We start from the raw sequence: 19,108 nt of genomic DNA on the forward strand, positions 1-19,108 counted from the left end.
TATACAAATGCCTTCTTCTTTTCTTTCATTCTCTTTCTCAACATAGTTCAGTTGTGAGCTTCCTGTTACCTATTCAGTATTCAAGCAACTTTTCCTCTTGTGCTTTATTAGTAGAGACTTGCAAACTTTGCCTTTAGAAGGTACTGATATGAAAGACATTATAATATTTTGACCTGAAAAAGTACTGCACAAAGTAACAATTTTAGATATGTGCTTAAAAAATCATTAGGTCGTTGGGCTTCCCTGGTGGCGCAGTGGTTGAGAGTCCACCTGCCGATGCAGGGAACACGGGTTCGTGCCCCGGTCCGGGAAGATCCCACATGCCGCGGAGCGGCTGGGCCCATGAGCCATGGCTGCTGAGCCTGCGCGTCCGGAGCGTGTGCTCCGCAACGAGGGAGGCCACAACAGCGAGAGGCCCGCATACCGCAAAAAAAAAAAAAAAAAAAAAAAAAAATCATTAGGTCGGCATTGTGGAGCAGAAGTTGAGGTGAGAATTGGGTCTTGACGGGGGGAAATCAGGTGGGAAACTGTGCAGGTAATTCACTGTGAGGGATTGTAAGGGCTGGAATTCAGGTGTGCCACTGAGGAGGGCAAGGAGATGAATATGAAAGATATTTAAGAGGGAGAATGAACTGAATGATGATTGGGGTGGGTGTGGGGAGTGAGTGACAGGGAAGGTGCAAGGACAAGGACACCTGACATTGACTTGGACCCTAGAGAGATGAGAAAGCTGTTCATTGAGGGGAGTGATAGGATTTGATTAGTTCCATTTTGAAAATGCTGAGTTTAAGGTTCCTGTCAAGTCCTCCATGTGCAGAAACCCAGTAGGAAGTATGAAGCTCAGGAGACGGAACTCAGCCAGAGATCTGGGATTTGTGTGCACTAATTAGGAAAGTGCTGACTCCAGATACAGTGGCTTGGATGAGGTAGGACTCGTATTTCTCTCTCATGCACCACTCAGCTGGTCCAAGCTGCCAGGCAGCCCTGCTGCACAAGTTCACCCAGGGACCCAGGGGTGAGATAGCATCACCTTTTATGACACCTGTCTTCCAAAGTTGCCCCTGGTTTTCCTCCAGTTCCAGTCAATTGGGAGGAGGAGGAAGTAGGAAGGAGAACGTCCAGTGCATGAAGCTCTGCCCTCAGCACCTCTGCTCACATTCTCTTGGTTCACATGTCTGTGCTTAGCTGCAAGGGAAGCTGGGAAATGTGGTCTCTGGCTAGGAGGCTGTGTTCCCCTAGAAAATGCCACCTACCGTGAAGAGTAGAGAACAGCCTAGAGCAGGTGGGGGGACTGTCAGTTTACAGGTGTTATCAGTGTGTATGAGGCAATACATGCACAGGAGGAGGTAAGACCACACAAAGAGATGGTGTAAGGTATGCAGCAGAGGACAGAAGTTGGGAAATGGAAACCCATAAGGGCAGTGGAGAAGGCACCTATTGTAGGTAGAGAAGAAATGGAAAGCAGTGTCCTGAAAGTCAAAGAAGGAGAGGATTCTAAGAATGAGTTTTCCTTAGTGAGGAAACGTGGTTCAGATGTTAAGGCTAGGTTCCAAAACTAGACTCTTTGGGTTAAACCTTCCCTCTACTCCTTAGTAGCTGTGTGACCTGGGGCAAGTTTTAAACCTCTCTGTGCTTCATTTTTATTACCTGTAAAGTGAGGATAACCAGAGTACCCATCTCAAGTTGTTTGGTGAGTGAATTAGCATGTTTACAACCCTTAGAATAGTGCGGGTTTGTAGTATCTACTACAGTAATAGCTGAGAGTTAAAGTAAATTAGGGATTGAAAAGTACACATTGGATTTTTCAAATAGGAGACACATACATAACTCTGTGAGCAAGCATTTTATATACATTACATCATTTCAGCCCTAAAACGTTTCTGTGAAGGTACAGTATTATTATTTCCATTTTACAGATGAGAAATGTGGGGCACAAAGAGGCTCGGTGACCTAGTCCAATTTCATAGAGCTAGTAAGTGTCTAAACTCAGATCTATTTGATTCCAAAGCCCATACTTCAGTTAGGCACTAAAATTTCAAGATGTGGAGTACATGGTGAGGAGAAGGCTGAGTGTTTATAGATTTTTTTTCACTTCTAAACCTCAATTTTCTTGTCTATTAAATGAGATAATAATAGTACCTACCTCATTATGGTTTTATAAAAATAAATAGAGCTACTTAAGAAACCCTTACCAAACCACTAGGCACATAATAAACACAAATCTTCAATGCATGGTGGTAGCTAATGACAATAACAGGAACTTGTTAACATATTTATTAGAGTAAATAGAAAAATTAGTGATCTATGATTTGATTTTTAACTAACCAAATTGCCCAGAATTTTGCTAGTAATACAGGAAAATACTCATTTTCTAGTTCTATTTGTGTTGGTTGAAGGTAGAATTTAGGTCAGGGTTTTGGGGACTTCATGTGGTTTCCCACTTTGCTTGTTTTCACACCTTCCCACTTCTTAAGGACAAATATTTAGGGGACAGAAGTGAGAGACGTCTGATGAGGGCTTTGTACATGTTCTGCTCAGTGAGGCAGGGAATGCCTGCCCCTGGACCCCACCTCCCTAGGGAGAATACCACCTTCTGAGTTTGCTGAAGCTAGTTTCTTTATAACCACATATCTGGTGAAAATGACAAATGTTCAATAAACACAGTCATTTGAACTTGAGGATTGTGCTTCTCTAATGGGGAACTTGTGAGGATTAAATGAGATGTGAGTTTTTTGAGATACATGAAGACTTTTTCTACTGCATTTCCTATGTATGGGTTTGGCTAACTTTATTCTTGAGAGAACAGAAAATCCTGTAGTAAATTTTATTACTTGCTGTTAAATTTTATTTTTTAAGGAAGGATTTATTTCCCTGCAGAGCTTATGATTATCAGTGGAGAACTTTTGTTCCAACCTCTTTAAAGCTCATGAACTCATGAACTGCTATCACTCAGCTTTCAATTTTAAAATAAATAGGTCTGAATATTATATATTTGTACCTGGTAATTAACACGTCATTTCAAACTTGGGAGTTATGTTTATGATGAAAACTCAACAACAGGAATATCAATACTGGCATGTATTGGCACCTAGATTTTATTTATACTTTATCTTCATAAGCACATTAGAGGTCTGCCTAATTTTTTGATGTGGCTTGTGAATATTGAGTACCGAAAAGCCACGGGGGTTCTTCTAATTTTAGAAACTCATTTTGGAGACAGATCAGAGAATAATTTCAAGTGTATAATTTCCTCAAGTGAAATGAGGCATCCTGACGTGCCTTCAAATAGATTCCAGGAAATATGGGGTTTAGTGATTTTTCTCTGATAAAAAGGTAGTGTTGTTATTTACAGTCGACCAGAATTTTAATATTGCAGCAAGTAAAGTAGACTGGCTAACTTGTCTTATTCATACCTTTGAATTATCTGAGGTTATTAATGTGGCTTTATCTAGGAAGAAAACATATTCAGGATAAGTCACCTCAGAGTATTTTATTTTGAGAAAAGCAAATAAATGCAATTCTGTTCCTTCCTATTTTGAATAAAAAAACCTTTGTGAAATGGAATGCAGTTTTGAACTCTAACATTTCTATTTCCCCTTTTGACCCACTCAACAGAAATGTTTGTTTATGCAACTAAATATCTATGAACAGTACAATAGATTACAGAGACATATTTCCATTTTTTCTTCCCTAGACTTAGTGTCTTGCTTTTCAACAAAAACTTCCGAGTTTACACTGAAAAAGTGTAAACCTTATGCGTGATTATTTGACTGGCTCAGAATAAGCTCACAACTTTTGTTCAGACTAAATTACTTCAAAGAGGGTGATGCAGAATGGACAGTAAACCCTGGAGCTGCTTCTACGAAGAATTTAAAGAGTGGCTGAGGCAGACGATTATTTTATACACAGAAATCTGGAAAAATACTGTCTTCTCAGGAAGAGGAATATTCTTTTGGAAAGTTAATCCTTAACTTTAAGTAATTGTGTAAATAGTTCATTGGAATTCAGCATGATACCTACCTAGTATGCTGCAAGTTTCTACAATGCCTCCTAAGTTACCAAAGAAATATCAAATTGTGTGCCATGTAGAGAGATTTGTGCTTTTATTTGTGTATTTATACTTTGTATCTGTTTTTATTAAAGGATTTAATGCAGCTTACAACAAAAGGATACAATGGATGAATAATGCAAATAAGTAGCATTGGATAAGATAACTAAGTACTAGGGATGTAATGTACCACGTGATTAATATAATTAACGCTGCTGTGTGCTATATATGAAAGTTGTGAAGAGAGTAATCCTAAGGGTTCTCATCATCAGGAAAAAATGTTTCCTCTTTTTCTTTTATTTTGTATCTATATGAGATGATAGATGCTCACTAAACTTATTGTGATAATCATTTCATGATATATGTAAATCAAATTATTATGCTGTACACCCTAAACTTACACAGTGCTGTGTGTCAATTATAGCTTGATAAAACTGGAAGGGAAAGCTACATAAATAGCGATGGAAAGTCAGGATGAAGGAAAGAGTAGCTAGATATGCTTCATGTGAAGGCAAATGGGATAACTGTGGTTGACTTTCGTATTTGCCCCTGAGCTTTCTGAAAGCCCAGGTGAAATGGCACCTAATCACCTGCATCATTTGAATGTTTGGAGGGCAAGTATTCTAATGTTTCAAAGGGAGCAAAATCCAAAAGTATTTTTTTCAAGTGGGATTTTATATCTACTACTCTAAGTTATCTAGGAAAATATCTTCAATATTATTTTTCACAAATTTTGTAGAGAAATTTCTTATGGTGTTCTTCAGTAACATTAAAATACACTTCAGTGGAAAATAATATGCAGGGGCACAGGTTAATACATTCCAGCGTGGCAGAATTTGGTGGGCTGGTTTGACATTTGGATACAATTTAGAGTACCTAGAGACATCAATTGATTTCATTTATTTTAAATAATCTGTAGATAACACCTCTTTCTGAGGAGTTCCTGATAGAGAAAAATAAAATATAATGTAATGAATTCCGATAACAAACTTAGTACTAAACTAAATACTAAAATTCTGTCTTGTTTGGGGGTTATCTTTGTAAACTAAATGAGGAAGTAAGAAGACTGACTTATTTATAAAAACTGAGGAGTCTCACTAGAACCTTTGCTTTGAATAAACGACCCTTGCCCACCTCAACAGGGAGACAATCTTCGGGCCCAGTGATCTCTAAGGAGGCCAGGTCCTGACCGAGCAATATTGATACAATCCCATGTCCACTCTTCTGGTGGAACTGAAAAGCTTTTTTCACTGGCATCCAAACCCATTCACAACAGCCTGGATTGTCTTAATATTTCATTTCATTTTCTAGTTTTTTAGAGTTAGAAATCAGTTTTATTTTCAAAGGAACATTGACAAAATCAACACCATCCAGAAAGAAATCATCAGGATGATGAAGTGTCTATATTTGGAAAACATGACAGAGCTATAGGAATATTTAGCCTAGGGAAGCGAGTGGTTAAAGGGAAAGTGATGACACTTCAAATATGGCTCTCTACCTTATGGAAAACAAGTCACAAGAGCAGAATTAGGACTACTGCATCCTTATTAGGAAGACAGTTTTCAACAGGGAAATGCTTGTTAAGAATTAGTGTTGTCCACGTGTGGAAAGGGCTGTCTAGTGAAGCAGGGAGTCCTTTTCTTTAGAAGAGCTTTTTTTTTTTTTTGATGGCTTTTGTGTGTGTGTGTGTGTGTGTGTGTGTGTGTGTGTGTGCCATACATTTTTGTTTCTTTGCATGTGTTATAATTCTTGTTGTTGTTGATAACTGGACATTTAAAATAATATAATATGGCAACTTTGGAAATCAGATTCTCCCCCCTCCCCAAAGTTTGTTGTTTGTGTTTGTTCATTAATTACTTTTCTGAACTAATTCTGTAAAGTCTGTACTCGCTGTCCTGTGTGGCCACTGAAATCTTGGCTCACTCAGCTTAGTGGTCACTTAATGAATGAACTGAAGTTTCCTGTAGATACCTGGAACCAGTAAGTCTCCCAGCCTTTGCCAAGGGTGTACAGAGCCTCAAGGTTAACCAGAAGTGAGATCTTAGGGCCTTTTTAGGTCTTTCCTGAGCTTGTGCACAGCCCTGGGCTTGAGCAGAGCTCTACTCACATGTGTAACTTTCTAGATCCCCACAAATATGTTAGAGCTCTGCCAAACCCCCTATGGATTTCACATTCTCCAGTTTTTCCTTTTAAACTTTTGACTAGCCCATTGTGTGCAACTGTTATCCACTACCTCAGGCAGCCTCAGTGTTGAACAGTTACCTCTAAATGCTTTTGACAACTATTCCCAGGCGAAAAGGCTGTCGCCCTGGTTGAGCTGCAAGTCGAGTCAAATAAAGACAGCCTTGCAAGTGAGCTCTTCCAGGGAACCACCAGATAGGACAAATAATGACAATTCTCTGAGAATGGGGCTTTGAAGGAGCTCCAGCCCTATTCTGTTGCTTTTGGTGGCTGCCAGACCACGGGTTTTTACCATAATCGTGGGCTGTTTGTTTTCAAGGCTCCTGCAGAGCTGGGGAGGGGAGATGGGAATAAGGCAAATTAAAATGCCACAAAGCTTTTTGTTCTTACTGAGGTTCAGGTGCTTTTCTTGAATAAATGCTCCCCAGATTGCTGCAAGTGTTTGGTTAATTTCCAGAGTTCTAAAAAAGTTGATTCTTACAATTTTTGCTAGTGCTTTCACTGTTTATGTAGGGGAGAGACTATTCAGAGACGATTCTCTGCCAGTTTTGTGGATGGCACTGTAGAAGTGCTTTTTAGCCATATTTTTACAAGTTAGAAAGTTGAGTTATTGACTTCCAAGTTCCCCTCCCACTCTAGAACATTCGGTGTTATCTAATATATCACATTCCCAAACCATCCTAGATGATATAATTTGCTGTACCTTTTTTTGGGGTAAATGTGATTGTTTAAAATAAAATTGAAAGAGACTTTACCTGATGCCAAAATATGAAACACAGTAGACTGTAGCTTAGTTATCAATCTCTGCTTTGTTTTAGTCACAGATTAAAAAAAAATATTCCCTTTTCGGCACATTCAGCTTAGAGTGAATTAGTCTAAAGGGGTGGGAGATCTTATACCAATAGGAAGAACTATATGGGTAAAATTTAAGCACCAGGGACTACTGAAAAGGTAGAAATCAAACAATAATTGACTTACAGCATTTCACAAGGTTGAATCATTAGCATACGTATTTCATGAGTAGTTTAGCTTTAATTGTGGAATTTATTATTATTACCAACATATTGGTATGCGTACGCTGATTCTTTATCCATTAAAGAACCATCTTTGTAATAAATACTGAAAACATAGTTAAGGAATCAACTAAACAATGCAAAGCCATTTTATATCAATTTCTTTAAAGATGGATTTGATGATATGGTGCTGCATTACTTAGCAATGATGTTAAATGATAAGTTAATATAAATTAATTTCCCAAATGTCTGAAGCTAAACCCTCTTAATTAAGTATTTTTTGGTTGTCTCTTTTCAAACTATGTTAAAGATTTCTCTGCTTCATGACGAGGCTCATGATCCATCATCTCAGTGGCAAAAATCTTTTTGGATAGTTACATCGCTGTCTTGAGCAACAGTGACCTCCACCTTGGCTCTTGTGGGCAAGGACTGTTTCATTAATAATCGGTGGTGACACAATGCTGTACCTTTGGTACTTTATACTCTAAAAAGGTGTTGTACTCCTTCTTGTCCATTAATACCTGCTTTTCATAGATTTTGCATCTCTTTTAATTTGTGCTTTCTAATCTTCTGTGGGCTGACGTACCAGTTACATCTGATTCCTACTGCGCTCTTACCATATGTGAGATCACATTCTAAATGTTTAAATGTGCTTGTTCATTGAATTCTCCCAACATCCCAAACAGGTAGACACTATTATCATTCATGTTTTCAGATGAGAAAACTGAAGCACAGAGAGATTAAGTAATATTCCCAAAGTCACATAGTTTATAAGTAGCAGAGGAGGGATCTGAATTCACAGTTCTGACTCTACAGGTCATGATCTATATGGTGTCCTATAAGGATGCTTGTTGGAATTACACATGAGCATAAGAGTGAATGGGCTCTGATAGACTACCTGAGTGGAACTCTTTGAAAAATATTTGAATTTCGGAGATTGTGACATCTATTTTGGTTTCCCACAGTGTGTGTGTGTGTGTGTGTGTGTGTGTGTGTGTGCGCGCGCGCGCATGTGCGCGTGCACCCATGCACACACGTGTGTGTGTATTAAATAGGTATGAAGACCAGAGAAGTGATTTTATTAAACCAGTGTTAAGTAGTATTAATTATAAATATTTTAACTTCCTTTTTGGTGAAATTGATGAAACTTTGCTAACGTTTTGCTGTTAATTTGCATTACATAGTATACCAAAAATGGTAGTTATTGAAATGGGTCTGTGACTAATTCTACATGATTTTTATTTCTTGAGAGCAATGGCTTATGAGGGTACACTTACTGATCAGTGTCTTTGGAAATCTAAGAATTACATATTATTCATTCCTCTCCTCCAGTATAATGCACAAATTAGCAACTGATTCAATAGTCTTGCTTTCCTTGATTTAGTTACTTATGGAATCTGGGGAATAAAACAAGGAGGCAGTTATTTTAATAATTATCAGTTTCCTTTTATTCATGTGACTGCCTCAGCAGGGTAAGCACTGAGTCACTTTTATCCCAAACTCAGAATAAAAGCTTCAAAAAGTCGAGTTCTTGTTGGGAGATAATTTTCCATGGGTCTCTTGCATTTCTGTGTGTCTTACAAGTAGAGACGCTGGCTGCCTTTGTTCTGGACTGTCTTTTCAAGGGTGTTTGCATAGAAAACAGCCTTGAAGATAGACGGTGTCTCCCTTCAGAGAAGAGGGCAGGTTTGTTTACTGTCTAGTATAATGAAGATAATGTCTCTCTCCAATATGAGGGGCAGGTGCACTTACTGCCCATTATAAAATATTAGGGTTCCCTAAGCTTGGGGTTCCTTTCCCATAATGTAATCCTCTGTGTGTGCAGGCATCATCTGGCCTTCTTCATGTTGCCCTTGGGACTTGAGGAACTGGCATGTACCCTGGCTATTGCTATTGCTATAAGTAATAAAGCCCTTTGTCTCTGTCTTCTGCAACATCCATGAAACTGTGGCAGGCTAATTTGTTATCATCCAAATAGAGAAAAATCTCAGAATCTTCAAAGTTTGTGAATTTTATTATAATTTTAACTTTTTCTAGATTTTTCACTTTAATTTAGAATCAGCTTCCCTTTTGAAGGGTAAATTATCTTTTCTATGCTGTGGGCTCACTAGAGACAGGGCAAGTAGCCTATGCATTGATCACCTAATAGGTAACTTATGACAATTGTTAGACCCATTCTACCTTCTTTGCTTCCTCCTGCCCCCCATTTTCCTCGGTCATGACTCTTCTTTCTCTTAACTTTTTTTCCCCTCCTCTCCTCTTCTTTCAGAAATCTCTTCTACATCTACCACAGGCACTCCTTAGCCTTTGTAGTTAAAACTAAGCACAAACAGAAACCTTGCTAATCTTTTGAAGTCAGCTGTCTCTAGCCTGAAGGGGAGCTAAAGGTACCTTTCAAACCCCTACCTGGTAGAATTAAAACTTGGTGTCATGATAGAAATTCCCCCATGTGTACTTCTGCTACAGGCAGTGGACAGAAGTGTGTGCACACGTGTGCAGTAGGAGGAAGGCAACAGATTGATTTCCACTCACTGGCAAGTTTCAGCAACAGACTGGGGAAACATTCTTGATCTTTAAGGAAAACTGTCTGACCAAATGAGCTATAATCAAACAGTGAATACAAATAATAATAATAATGACACATTATTTTCAAAAATCTCAGATCAGTCTGTATCAGGGGGTCATCCGTCTATATGGCCTAAGCCCCAAATCTGGCCTACCGTCTTTTTATCTGTGAAGTTTCATTGGAACCCAGGCACATCCATCCATTTACATACTGTCTATAGCTGTGTCCTGTTACAGTGGCAGAGACGAGTGATAGCAGTAGAGACCGTGTGACATGCACAGCCTAAACGATTTTCTATCTGGCCCTTTACAAAAAGAATTTTGCTCACCCCTGCTCTAGATGTTGTATTTTATACCAGTCTCAATTTCAGATTGTGGGGAAGCCAGCAGAAGGAGTAGACTCTTCAGAATAACATGGGCAGGCTTTTCAAAGAGTGCACACCTCTATCTCTCCTCCAGCTGCTCATAGGGGTTCCCTGTTGAGAGTCACTGTCTTCAAGTTTATAACTCAAGTCATTTGGTTCCACTAACTGATACAGATGACTTGTTTTCACTATTTTGACCCACTGTAACACATCCAAAGTAACATTGACTGTGTTATTTCTTTTACAGGGTTGTGGGAAGAAGATGTATTCTTTTTTGAGAGGAACCAAACAACTGCAGGTGCTCAGGTTTCTGGGGATCTCCATTGGAGTGACACAGATCCTGGCCATGATTCTCACCATTACTCTGCTCTGGGCTCTCTACTATGATAGAAGGGAGCCTGGGACAGACCAAATGACGGCCCTGAAGAATGACACCAATCAGCACCTGCCTTGTCACTCAGTGGAACTGTTGAAACCAAGCCTGTCAAGGATCTTTGAACACACATCCATGGCAAACAGCTTCAACACACACTTTGAGATGGAGGAATTATAAAGACTGTCAAAGAAGAAAACCACAAATTTATTTTATTGGACTTGTGAATTTTTTGAGCAGACACTTAACTGTTTCAGAAGTGTGTAGAAATAAAAATGTTGCCATAAAAGGATACCCAAACACATAATGTTCCAGCCTTTAGAAGAAAGTGGGAAAAGTATATATATTATAAGGCACCACCTGGACAATAGTTGATGCCCTTTATAATGCTGAGGACTGATGTAATACCCACTTTATAGCCTGTGTAAGATTTTTACTGGACACAGTTATGCTTTGAGGTTTATGCTTTGGCATAGTTCGACCAGCATTTCTGCATCCATGTAAATGAGCCATGCTATTGTGGGATTGGAGCTACAGTAAATTTGATTCACTTCCATAAGCTTGCTAGTATATAAAGTTCCAAATAACTGCTAACATAGGAAGTTAGACAGTACTAATGACTTTTATTACTTGGTGATATATTCTTTTGAGGGTAAATAGGCTATACATAAGTACACTCTGAAGATTGGTGACTACCTAAACATGATTTTTGCTGGTTAATAAAAATATTCTTACTACTTACAAGAGCAAACTTAAACATTGTCTTAAACTGATCAGGGATATATGTGTATATGAGTCTGTGTTAAGTCTGTATAATTCAGTAGATTTCAGTTCTTATAACTTTAAGCATAACAATTGTGAAATGGATACATTCGTCCTGTTATAGAAGCATTGTTTTTAACCTTCCCTGTTAATAGAGCTTTAAAATTATGTCTTGGGTTTATATTACATACATAACTATTAATTTAAATACTTAACCACTAATTTTGAAAAATGACTAGTGTGATACAAAGGAATCATTATAATTCAGAATGTAGTCTGGTCTCTAGGAAGTATTAACAAAAAAGTTTACATATAACTTAGCTCATTCAGCAAAGACCTGGATATTATCTTTCTGCCAAACTGAGACTCTTTTTGACACTAAACACTTTGTAAAGGAACTTATCTTTGCTTTCTCCAAACAAGAAGTGGCAGTCTCCAAGTCTCAATATAATTCTACAGAGAATAGTTTTCCTTTTCCCCAGCAAAAAGTTGAGAGAATCATAAAAATAAGTGACAATTTAGCTAGAGATTTTCTTTGCCTTATTTCACTGATTAAGATACTATGGTGAATTTCACAGATTATTAAATTTTTTATAAGAGTAAACTATATTTATTTGAAATGGGAAAAGTGCATTTTACTGTATTTTGTGTATTATGTTTATTTCTCAGAAAATGGAAAGAAAATTAAAACGTGTCAATAAATATTTTCTAAAGAGTAAAAATTTGTGTCTAATTTTTATACATTGTAAGCACTTTCACCGTTCAAAAATATTAGCAAGGGGAAAAATATGAGAAGAAATGATTGAATAAAGTTATAATAACTATTTCCAAAATCCAAAAGTAATCTATAAGAGTATGTGCCTTGGGCTTCCCTGGTGGCGCAGTGGTTGAGAGTCCGCCTGCCGATGCAGGGGACATGGGTTCGTGCCCCGGCCCGGGAGGATCCTACATGCCGCGGAGCGGCTAGGCCCGTGAGCCATGGCTGCTGAGCCTGCGCGTCCGCAACCTGTGCTCTGCAACGGGAGAGGCCACAACAGTGAGAGACCCGCGTACAGGAAAAAAAAAAAAAAAGAGTGTGTGCCTTCACTGAGAAATGACAAAGAAGTGCCCATTTACAGTTCAAGTTTGGCTTTTGAGCTAATTGATAATGTAGCTGTCTGATACAATACAAACATATGCCCATTTAGGTCAATTTATATTCTCAATGTTTTGATATCCCAATTTCTTAAAGTAATTTTTAAATGAAAATGAGTCTAAGGAATACAATATTTGAAATCAACTGCTAGATTTCATCTCTTCCATAATTTAAATAAAAATTGAGTAGATAACTTGCTCAGTCAGAACCAAAAGCATCTCTTTTTCTGATATCCTTAACAACTCAACTTCCCATAATTTCGCTAAAATGCCCAAGTAATTGACAGCTGTGAGTGTTATTTGAATAATTAGTCAACTTTGGCTGCTTCTCTTTTGACATATAGTCACAGAAAGAACAAGCATATATTGTATTGAGCTCAGTAAAAAAAAAAAAAAGCCCAAATTATAAATAATGTCTACGTTTAAAATTTTTATTTTATTTATTTTTTATACAGCAGGTTCTTATTAGTTATCTATTTTATACATATTAGTGTATATATGTCAATCCCAATCTCCCAATTCATCCACAGCCCCCCCACCGCTTTCCCCCCTTGGTGTTCATACGTTTGTTCTCTACATCTGTGTCTCAATTTCTGCCTTGCAAACTGGTTCATCTCTACCATTTTTCTAGATTCCACATATATGCGTTAATATATGATATTTGGTTTTCTCTTTCTGACTTACTTCACTCTGTATGACAGTCTCTAGGTTCATCCATGTCTCTACAAATGACCCAATTTTGTTCCTTTTTACGGCTGAGTAATATTCCATTGTATATATGTACCACATCATCTTTATCCATTCATCTGTCGATGGGTATTTAGGTTGCTTCCATGACCTGACTATTGTAAATAGTGCTGCAGTGAACATTGGGGTGCACATGTCTTTTAGAATTATGGTTTTCTCTGGGTATACGCCCAGTAGTGGGATTACCGGGTCGTCTGGTAGTTCTATTTTTAGTTTTTTAAGGAACCTCCGTACTGTTCTGCATAGTGGCTGTATCAGTTTACATTCCCACCAACAGTGCAAGAGGGTTCCCTTTTCTCCACACCCTCTCCAGCAATTGTTGTTTGTAGATTTTCTGGTGTTGCCTATAAATTTCTACATTTTTGATATATTACCTCACTTAATACTGTCTAAAACAGTTAACATTAATTTAGACAACCATCTCATACACTTATCCTGCTTAATGGGAACAAATGACATTTATAGCAGTGGACTACAAAGGCCTCTTATAGTATCAGTGCACCTGGAATAATAAAACTGCAAGGGACTTTAAAAAGTGTCTTTAATATAGTAGAGTTGAGGGAATTCACTTTTTGGGTCCGTTGCAAACAAATAACTGTTTCTTTGATACTTTTAAAAGCTTTCTTTTGTAAAAATCACCATTTCTTAAAGTAATAAGTTATTTTCAGACTGGTGAGAATAACTGACTCAGTCAATTCAAAGGGCCTTGGGGATTGAGAGATGACAACAGGAGACGGTGTTTGTCCTCTAGCACTGTAAAATCTGATTGAGAGACACTCGTGCTATCCACCGATGAGATTAGTATAGGAACACTCAGCCTAGGAATATGAGATGGAGGACAGTGGAATGAAGGTAGCTACATCGAGGAGACCTGAGTCAGGAAGAGCTTAGCTAGCTTGTGCAGAGTATTCCATGAGCCACTGACTCTGAGGTTAAAAAGTTACATTATTTGGGGAGCAGGGCCTGCCATTCAATGTGGTTAGACAGAGCATAGAAGGCTTGAAGAGATACCATGGGAAAGGAAATGAGTGAAATCTGGCTTTGGGGACTTTGTTCTGTAAATTCAATGGTGAGTCATTGAAGTATTTTCAGAAAGGGAAGTGACTTGTGTTTCTGCAATTTAACTGGATTAGCCAAGTGAGAAGCTGGGGGCAGGGGCACAGGTACATCCATTACACAGCTCTTCAGGGTGGGCCATCCTTTGGCTAGTCTAGGTAAGGAGCACTCTGGAGTTGCAGGACATTGGATCTTCTGGAGGGGGACTGGCTAGATCGCTGTTGCTGTGGTCCGGGAGAGAGACGAATCCTCACTAGGGCAGCACAAGTCAAAAACACAGTGCAGAGCACAGATGAATCCACAAAAAATGATAGCAGATCGATCTTGGGGAGTGTGAGATGAGAAGCGAAAGAACTGAAATGTCTAGATTTTGTACCTGGGAAATTGGCGATGGCATTAACGTGGACAGAAGACTGGAGGGGGAGCGGGTGTGTGGGAGGGTAATTAATTTGGTTTGGGGCATGCTGGGTTGGACCTGCCTGCAGGACGTGCAGACGGAGGTGTGTACAGGCGGCTGTAAATTCCAGTCTGGAGCTCAAGAGAGTTCACTGCCGAGCCTGAGAATTTTTATGCATTGCTTTCAGATCTCAGGAAGCCTGACAGAAAGTGGGCTGAGAACCAAATCTTACATGAGGGGAATCTTAAGCAGCATGCTATAAGAGCTTCTTTTCGTCTCAACTCCCACTCCTGGAGGTGAGTCAAGGGAGGTAAAGAGAAATGCATACACCACTGAAACTTCTGTGGCAGAAGGAGCCTCCTCCTTTAGAAAACATACTGCCAACTGCTATGTTGCCTCACCCGACGCCCCTTCCTATCATCCCATGATTTACAAGTGGATTTGTCTTTCCTATTAACTGAGTTATTTTCTCACGTCCGAGCACCTCCTAGAACCACAATGGAGAGTCTTTGGTATCATCTTAGAAGCTCATTTATTTTCTATTATAATGTGTGATTACAACCATTCTTTTTTTTTTTTTTTTTTTTTTGCGATACGCGGGCCTCTCACTGTTGTGGCCTCTCCTGTTGCAGAGCACAGGTTGCGGACGCGCAGGCTCAGCAGCCATGGTTCACGGGCCCAGCCGCTCCGTGGCATGTGGGATCTTCTCGGACCGGGGTACGAACCCGTGTCTCCTGCATCGGCAGGCGGACTCTCAACCACTGCGCCACCAGGGAAGCCCTACAACCATTCTTTATCTCTTGCATTCAGGGTGCCTACTAGGTGCCAGGCCAGAGGGTGCTAGGTGTTTTCCACATTTTTTTCTATGTTCTTCACAACTTTTTTTTGCAATCTATAGGCATCATTAACCTCATTTTACAAATGAAAAAGAGGGACTTGGAGAGACTGAGGAAGTATATTTAACTAGTGAGTGGGCTCAATCTTCCTCCCTCTCCGTTTTGTGATGTGGCATCTTCACCAGCCTGTGGGGAAGCTCAGCTCATGCCTTACACAGAAAAAAAAGCCAGATCCTCCCACATGTGAATCAATATTTCCAGGACAAATTTGTCTCCAAATTCTGCTACTTCTTCCCTCAAAATGAGTCTTTTGTCTATTAATTTCATTCTTCCCACTATTTCCCCAGAACAAGTCTAAACAATCTAAAGGTTTGTTTAAAGTCATAAATTGTTCTCCCTACCTCTTGTCTCCTCCTATTGACCTATTTTGCACACACAGCCAACTTAAGTTCTTTAATAAATTTTATTGAGGTTATATATATTTATATACACACACATATATATAACCTATTTTAAGTATTAGTTAGTTTTGACAAATATATATATATATATACTCATAACCAAAACCACAATCAAGATATAGCACATTTCCTCACCTCAAAAAGTTCCATCATGCCCCTTTGCTATAAATTCTTCCAATCCCCACCTCTAGCCCCAGGCAACACTGATCTGCTATATGTTACTCAAATTAATTCTTGTAAAACACAATTTTTAGCAAGTCACTTCCTTACTCAGATTCTTCCAGGGGTTCCCTGTTTTAACTAAGACAGAGCTTCCCAATTTGTTAGTGTAGAAGTCATTTCTATAACACTCCGGGTACATGAAGGTCGGAGGTGACTGGCCAGCCTAGGTCTTGCCTGGCTAAGGGAGGACTACAGGGAAGCAATAGTTCAGCACACAGGGTTGGCTGTAATATACAGTGACTTACACGACATAGAAGTGACTTTATATGTGTGTGAGTAGCCCAAGTCTTTGTTGCCTGAGGGTGTCAAGGACTCAGACTCCTCTCTGGCTACTCGGCTGTTCCACAGTGTTCTCATTCACCTGGTCTCAGGTGGCACACTCTACTTTCACAGTTCAGGCAGCAGGCTGGAGAAAAGTGGAAAGTGAAAGGGGAAGAGGCATGCCTCTTCCCTTTGAGGACATACCCAGAAGCAGTAGCATACACGGCTTTCATTCACATCTCATAGGTGGAGGGGTGGGTGGGAAATAGTCTTTGTTCCAGATATACATGTAACCCGTTAAACCAGGAAATTCGATGACAATAGAAAGAGAGGATAGTGGGTATTTGTGTCAACCAGCCATCTCTGCTGCATTCCTAATTACCTGCAGGATAAAATCTTCCACTTGAACTTATTCTTTCAAACCTATACCCTAAAACTTTCCCACTTGTCACTATACACTGCCAGATGAGCCAACCATGGTTCACTCATTGCCTCTATCATCCCACACATCCCCTGCCTCCTTGATTTTGCTTGCATTGTGGAGCTTCCCTGACATGCCTTCATCTCCACAAGTTTACCTTGCACTCGATCTTTTAGGTCCTAGCTCAACAGCTACTTCCTGTGTGAAACTTTCCTCTACCACTTCACCCCACACCAATCTGTCCTCCTCTGAGCTCAGTATTTATTTGTTGCTAGTCTGGTCCTTGCATTTTCTATTTTATATTATTTTTCATTTATAGTATTAGTATTTTATCTTTATACATCTGGTCTCTCATGAAAGAAAATATTATGCCATTTCATATCCCACTCAGCATTTTGCATAAGCCTAGACAGTGTTTCTTACGTATGTTATAAATCTATTCACTGTGTATATGACTTAATATATGCATGAATTGTGAGTTGGTTAAATGAATCAAAAGCTATTGTCCAAAATGATTCCAAGAAGGAGGAACTGCTCTAAAGGAGGTCATCTGTTCTTGAGTGAGATAGGACACTGGGTTATCAAAGGCTAAGTACTTTTTAGCTATAAATGGATGTAGCTTGGATATGCAGAATGCATTTAGAGCTTGGCCAAGTCTTATAAATGTCTGAGTGAACTATTAAATTGTACCTGTGGCCTAATAATATAATAGTGTCTTAGATTTATAAAATGCTTTTATGCCTAACCCGCAATCCTTGAACTTTTAAATCTACATTTGTTTAACCGGGAGTGTACAGAGTAAAAGCTGAGTACACCTCCCTGAAGAAATCTCTGGAGAGTTGGAGATTGGAGCAGATCACTACTAACGTTGCAATTTCCATGCATATTCCAGGAAGTAACTTTAAAAAAATATGTGGTATCAAAAACATTTTTGCTGAGTGGGTCAAAGTGTTTCATTTAGTCTTCTCGTAATCCCAAGGAAGTCAGTTTTATAATAAAGGTAAGGTAAGTATGGATCAGCAATGTTAAGGAACATGCCCAGAATTATATTGGGTTGGCCAAAAAGTTTGTCTGGTTAAGATGTTACGGAAAAACCTGAACGACATTTTTGGCCAACCCCATATGACCAGTAAGTGATTGTTGAGATTTTAACAGGTTTGTTTAAATTCAGAGTCCATGCTCTTAACTACTTTACAAGAGAGCTATTGTATTAACAAATTTCCTAAATTATTTTTAATTTCTTGGTCATGACATATTGTCAGTTTAATATATTGCTGAATTTTACTAACTTGTACTTATTCCTGATTTTCTGTGTATATTCAAAAGTTATACTCATTTGTTTCGTATATGTGTGACACATTCATTTTTTTAAAATTTTAATTTACTTTTGGCTGCATTGGGCCTTCAATGCTGTGCGCAGACTTTCTTTAGTTGCATCAAGTGGGGGCTACTCTTTGTTGTGGTGTGTGGGCTTCTCATTGTGGTGGCTTCTTTTGTTGCAGAGCATGAGCCTTAGCTCGCAGACTTCAGTAGTTGTGGCACGGGGGCTCAGTAGTTGTGGTACATGGGCTTAGTTGCTCCGCGGCATGTGGGATCTTCCTGGACCAGGGATCGAACCCGTGTCCCCTACATTGGCAGGCGGATTCTTAACCACTGCACCACCAGGGAAGTCCTGACACATTCTTTTTTGATAGATATTATCTAAAGGACAAGCTAGAGTCCTTTAAATGTATTTAATTAAAATTTTATTTTAGTTTAAAAATTTGGAAGGTATACACACTGTCTTTGTTTCTATAAGAAAAGAGATTCTTTAGTCTAACCCTATCAACATTAAGAGTGCAAAATAAGACTTCCACTTCCAGTCAAGATAGAATAACAGGGACCAAATTTACCCTCCTGCCTGAAAAAATAACAATAATGAAATATTTGAAACACGGTTTTTAAAACACTGGACATCAAGCAATAAAGGATAGTGATCTATAAGAGACTGGTAACAAATGAGGTGAGTCCTGTGGTTTTCCCAACTCGTTGCCTTGAGAGAGCTTCCAAGATGTGGTGAAAGAAGGGAGAATCTAAGTAGAGCCTAGAGAAGTCCATAATGAGAAAAGGTGGAGCTCAGAATACCAGGAGACCAGGGCAGTAAGAGTTTGGAGGACAGGGTGGTGGAAGAGGGAGATGCACAAACAAAAAGCTCAGTGGATATGTAGACTGTCCCCTTTGAGTGTTCAGAAGAGTACTGCTTAGCATACTCAAAAGAGTTAGAGTA

The 19,108-nt window shown here is 39.0% G+C and overlaps 1 protein-coding gene across 2 annotated transcripts in view; it reads left to right on the forward strand.

Annotated features, from left to right (window-relative positions):
* The window catches only part of TSPAN12 (tetraspanin 12), a 65,932-nt gene extending 53,903 nt beyond the window's left edge, over positions 1-12,029 (forward strand). The window contains exon 7 of one of the 2 annotated variants that reach the window (XM_027102093.1): positions 10,420-11,984. In XM_027102093.1, the coding sequence (XP_026957894.1) occupies positions 10,420-10,725 (306 nt within the window). In that variant the 3' untranslated portion in view covers positions 10,726-11,984. Of the gene's footprint in view, positions 1-10,419 lie in introns of both variants that reach the window. The other variant, XM_027102091.1, reaches the window with a different exon arrangement.
* The last annotated feature ends 7,079 nt before the right edge of the window (positions 12,030-19,108 follow it).

This window comes from Aethalodelphis obliquidens, unplaced genomic scaffold (genome assembly GCF_003676395.1).
Source record: "Aethalodelphis obliquidens isolate GAN/ISIS:26980383/991018 unplaced genomic scaffold, ASM367639v1 scaffold5, whole genome shotgun sequence".
Taxonomy (NCBI): Eukaryota; Metazoa; Chordata; class Mammalia; order Artiodactyla; family Delphinidae; genus Aethalodelphis; species Aethalodelphis obliquidens.